Source organism: Benincasa hispida, unplaced genomic scaffold (genome assembly GCF_027475165.1).
Source record: "Benincasa hispida cultivar pf3 unplaced genomic scaffold, pf3_genome.v1.1 HicScf1081, whole genome shotgun sequence".
Classification (NCBI taxonomy): Eukaryota; Viridiplantae; Streptophyta; class Magnoliopsida; order Cucurbitales; family Cucurbitaceae; genus Benincasa; species Benincasa hispida.
Window position 1 is genome coordinate 608 of NW_028325391.1, and position 5,187 is coordinate 5,794.

At 33.6% G+C, this 5,187-nt stretch overlaps 1 protein-coding gene across 2 annotated transcripts; it reads right to left on the bottom strand.

The window, feature by feature from the left end:
- Positions 1–490: 490 nt before the first annotated feature.
- LOC120091869 (G-type lectin S-receptor-like serine/threonine-protein kinase At4g27290) lies at positions 491–4,594 on the bottom strand. Of its 2 annotated transcripts, XM_090308847.1 has the most exons (8): positions 4,415–4,594; positions 3,077–4,302; positions 2,836–2,970; positions 1,939–2,069; positions 1,652–1,862; positions 1,284–1,521; positions 1,053–1,200; positions 491–973 (listed from the first exon to the last, which is right to left on the bottom strand). In XM_090308847.1, exons 2-8 carry the CDS (start codon positions 4,080–4,082, stop codon positions 692–694), a joined length of 2,151 nt encoding a protein of 716 aa, XP_090164973.1. In that variant the 5' UTR covers positions 4,083–4,302; positions 4,415–4,594; the 3' UTR covers positions 491–691. The 2 variants fall into 2 exon arrangements, with proteins under 2 accessions (XP_090164973.1, XP_038905946.2); XM_039050018.2 differs by lacking the exon at positions 4,415–4,594 and having other exon boundaries at positions 3,077–4,401.
- Between the last annotated feature and the right edge of the window lie 593 nt (positions 4,595–5,187).

Consider the following 5,187-nt stretch of genomic DNA (forward strand, 5'->3'; position numbering starts at 1 on the left):
TTTTCAATTTTTAACAATTAAGTCTATAAATGATAAGAAACTTAGAGAAAATAAACTTAATTTTCAAAACAAAAAACTAAAAATAAAACAATTACTAAATATGGCCTAGATCGTAATGCTTTTAAACTTGAAATTTGTACTCTTTTGGTTCCTAAACATTTTGATCTCCAATGTTTCAAAATGTCTATTTTAATATTTAGACTTAAAAAATAATTTTTATCTTTACTATATTATTGGTCTACTAGTAATCACCTGTTAAATGATTGACACTAACCAATATGACTTGAAATTAACATGCTAGTACACATACTCAAAATTATCTCACTAGTTTGTTACAAACAGAATCAAAATAGACTAAAATAGTTTTTTTTTTTAAAAAAATACAAAATTTAAGGACTGAAATGAAAATTTAAAAGTATATGAACCAAAATAGAACAAATTTGAAAGTTCAAAAACTAAAATGAAGCTTTTGATAGTTTATGGATCAAAATAGAACAAACATCAAAGTAGAAATTCATCAATTGAATTTAAACAACTAAAAGTATTGAGATCTACATCCTCGTAGAAAAATAAAGAGAAACTAAAGTGTAGCCTCTAGTACAACACTTTGATTCAAGGTAATATTGACAAAACAAGGTTCTTGGTTCAAGCTTTGATTGTTCTTATCGAGTATCTGAGAATGCAAATAATGTCAACCCACTGGTTGAAGCTGATTTATCTTTTTATCTGAGAAGCCATCCATGGCAATGCCTTCATTTTCTGCAAAAAATCCAGGTTGTTTTGGTTGCAACAAAGGAATTTTACACCCTAACATCATAACTACCAACGACATCGTGGGTCGATCATTGGGCTGTTGTTGAACACACAACAAACTGATATTGATACATCTCAATACCTCTGAGAAATTGCAGGTTTCTTGAATTGTGTCATCAATCAATTCTCCTGGATTTCCCCCTTTCCATAATTGCCATGCCTATCAGTATAAGAAAGCATATTATTCCTAACCAATAATATTAGAAGAATGCTAATAAGCAAATTAATTCTAGGCTTACATAACCGATGAGATTTTGGTCATTCGAGTGACGAAATCCCCGGCTTCTTTTTCCACTAATGATCTCCAACAACAGAATGCCATAACTAAATGTATCGGATTTTATTGAGAACTGTCCATCAAAAGCATATTCTGGGGCCATATATCCACTGTTGAAAATAGAAATTTCTAAAAACTTATATCAACCAAACACAAACGTAACATGTTAGAGGAAGATAGCAAGAGTACTTACTAGGTTCCAACTACTCTTATTGTCTCTCCTTCGGTCTGATCCCCTCCACAAGTTTTAGCAAGACCAAAATCAGAGATTTTTGGATTCATATTCATATCAAGTAAAATGTTACTTGCTTTTAAATCTCTATGTATAATCCTCAATCTAGAATCTTGATGAAGATACACAAGTCCTCTTGCAATCCCACAGATAATGTGATACCGTTGCGACCAGTTTAATAGTTGACGTCGCCTTTCATCTGTCCATTTCAAACTTACTCAATCCAACTATGTCAACTTGAAAGTGTAAGACCAACTTTTTGATCAAAACATAATATATTTTGATTAATGGGACAAACTAGAAAATTTCAAAATTTAAGAGATTTTTACCAAATATAAAGAAATCCAAACTTTTGTTTGGCATGTACTCGTAAATTAGCATTTTCTCATCTCCTTGAATGCAGCAACCAAGAAGTTTTACAAGATTTCGATGTTGAAGCTTTGCAGTTAGGATTACTTCATTCTTGAACTCATTCGTTCCCTGTCCAGAGCTCTTTGAAAGTCTCTTCACAGCAATATCTTGTCCATCTGCAAGCTTACCCTGAAAATTCAAAGTTTCCTAAAATTTCTGATTTGAAAGGAATAAGAAGTTTTAATTATAAACGTGGCAAAATTACCTTATATACTGGTCCAAAGCCACCTTCTCCAAGCTTATTTTCAAGTGAGAAGTTATTAGTGGCACTATTTATCAAGGATAAATCAAACAAGGGAAGCTCCAAGTCTTCAGCTTCTAATTCCTCATGGCCATCTGAAATTGGCAAGCTTTGTCAATGTTGACATTTATATAGAGGACTAAACAGTAAAATGGGTTATTTCTATTGATGCTGGCAAAAAAATGGAACTTTCTTGTGGGGGGAGGGGAAGAAACAATAAGGAAAAAAAGTTAAGGATCTAGTTAGCTCCTTGTTGAATAGTGAAATCAACATGATGCAAAAAGATTTTAAGGGAAATTATCTATTCACTTCTGTTAAGTGTTGGTACAATTAAATTTACCATAACCCATTAGCTTAAGTTTTTGGATCAATGAGTGGTTTAAGATGGTACTAGAGCAAGAATCTTGTGTTAAAGCCCCCCCCATAATATTGATTTTCACTTATTGGGTCTTCTACAAATTTTCAACTAGCAAGTAAGGGGAGTATTAAAGTGTTGATATAATTAAATTTATCATAATCTATCAGCTTAAGCTTTTGAATCAATTGGTGGTTTAAAAAATTCCTTAAAGATATACATGATAGTAAAGAAAATATTTCTCTACTGATATAAATTTTAAAGGTCAACCAGATGCAAAACAATTATCATGAAAATTGTTTCGGGCAAAAGAAGAAAAAAAAATGGAGGTGCTTTATTCTTTCAACCAGATTTTCAGTCTTTAAACTATCTTCTCAAAATGTATTTTGGCATATATGTTTCGTAGTTTCAGTTCATCGGTATCCATTGGAATAAGAGCATTCTAACAAATACTGAAGACAAAATGGCAGCATGTGTTATACCATGTTGGTTTGAGAAATAATTACCTTTGCAGGCTGATCTCTTTTTGAAAGTGTAAAAGCATACGAAGGGGATAGCCAAAACTAAACCCACGGCAATCCCAACCAAAGCAATCTTCACCTTACGATTTAATCTTTTTGGTGCCTCTCCATGCTTGACTTCTTCACATCAAAGCAAAAGTTATATATTTGGTGCATATATTAGGAACCCAAATCATTTTTAATCTGAACTATCACTCATTGAGTACTGAAAAAGTAAATCTTTTACCTACTTCTGATGCCAGCATCTTAACATATAAATCCTGTCCAGCACCAGGAATTATTTTCAGGTCAATGATATCCCCCATCCATAAGACACAGCCACTTCCACTCCCACTGATATTTGTATTGGCATAAGCCGTACAAGAACAATTCCGCAAGCACTTTTGCTTGCATTCTTCAAGATTCATGCTTCTGTTTATCCACGTACGCGTTGTGTCAGGCAATTTCATTTGGTTGAATTGTGCAAAGTTGACTTCATCACTACAATTTATCGGTTTATTTAGTTCACAACCATCTGCAAAACCCCCTGCCTTCCAATTCTGAAGTGATCTTGGCTTAAATCCTTCTAGACAGCTACAAGATGGAACAACCCTAAAATCACAATATCCATAGGGACCACACAGAGCATAATTGTCACAAAAATCTCTTGGTAATGAATTGTAAACTGTCCATTCTCTCTCGTTTACAGACCATAAGTACACCGTGCGAACATAAATGGATTGGTTCATCACCAGCATCACTGTATAAGACTCATCTATTACAGTGTATTGGTAGTAAACCTCATCCTCATTGGAAACAAAGTGGAGTATCAAGTTTGGCGCTAAACCTAAAGGCCAGCTACTGATTGTCACGCCGTTCCATGGGCCATGCCTGAAATATTTTTTAGAGCCATTCCACATAACAGTCTCAGGATATTCATGAAGCTCCATCCTCCAAGTGAAGCTCCCAGGAGATGGGTCATTGAGATTTTTCCAAGCAGACAATCTTCTATTAATGTTATTTCTCAAGTCCCAACCTAACTTCATTCCTGGCAAGAGAGTGTCAGTGGGGTAATCGAAGCTCTGCCAGGAGTAGTTTTGGGGATTTTCAACATCCCCATCTCTCAGCACAAGATTTCCATTGTCCAATAACTGCAAAACCCCATTGGGGACTTTTCTCAGTAACCTGGCAGACCAAACAACGTCCGTGGTATTATGGCCATAGAGTGTAAGATTTCCTGTAGTAATGTTCATTACCAATACACCAGACGAGCCGTTAATGGGGTTTTCCCTGTTTGCAACCCAAACAGAGGTCGGACCTCGCCGATTCTTGAACCAAATTCCCAAGTAACGATCACCCAAAAGACCAGGACTGAAGAAACCCAATTCGAAGTTTCCATTTCTGGAGACCAGACTAAAGCCATCTCTGAGATATGGGTTTTGAACAGTTAAGGAATCACTTGCAGCTACAGACCTGAAGAGACAAAAAACCAAGTTAAATGCGATTAGTGTTTGAGAGAAAGAGTCCATGTGGATGACCAACTAAACTAGAGCCTAATGTTTGAAGTTTGATACAAAATACTCACAAGGTTTGTGTTTAAGGGTGCCTCTGTCGACTGTCAATTGATTGGGATAGCTTTGTCTAAAGGAAGAAGACGAGTAACAAGTTCCTAACAAGAAAATGAAATGTGTAAAGATCAAGATGGAAGTTGAACATTTCTCCGAGAGGATTGTTCAACCATTGCTTTGGACCCAATGTCACTTTCATTTTTCCATTTTCTATAATAACCATTTTAATATTAAACGTTGATGTTCGACGAAAATGTCAAATTTGATGACCATGTCCATATATGATAAAATATCAATTTATATTTCTAAACTTTGTAGGTAAATTAAAAAATAATATATTTTTTAAAAGTAATGACAAAAATAGGGTATATAGGAAACAAATGTACGTGAAAAAAAAAATCTTTGGTAAAACAAATCTATATGAAAAAAATAGATTTAGCTTCATTTATAGCTAGAAATTTAATTCAATTTTTATTTTACTGTAAGCCTTTAAAAATTTGAATTTTATAGTAAAAAATTCTACAAAAATAGAAAAAACACTAAAAAAATAAAATAAGGTGCCAGAAGTTGGAAAAAATGTGAAAAAAAATAGATTTAGCCTTAATTCATGGCTAGAAATTTGATTCAATTTTTATTTTACCGTATGCCTTTAAGAATTTGAATTTCACAATAAAAGATTCTCCGAAAATGAAAAAAAAATACTAAAAAAATAAAAGAATAAGACGGAAAAATAAAAGAAGACAAAAGTTGGGGGAAAATGTGAAAAAAAAATAGATTTAGTCTTAATTGT

What these genes read in the sequence shown, in the direction of transcription:
- LOC120091869 (XM_039050018.2), bottom strand. Translation starts at nt 4,358, where the DNA reads ATGGACTCTTTCTCTCAAACACTAATCGCATTTAACTTGGTTTTTTGT. An exon ending in GATGCTGGCATCAGAAGTAG is followed by an intron (nt 2,971 to 3,076) that starts GTAAAAGATTTA and finishes TTTGATGTGAAG; the next exon opens with AAGTCAAGCATGGAGAGGCA. An exon ending in TTTGGATTTCTTTATATTTG is followed by an intron (nt 1,522 to 1,651) that starts GTAAAAATCTCT and finishes TGAAATGGACAG; the next exon opens with ATGAAAGGCGACGTCAACTA.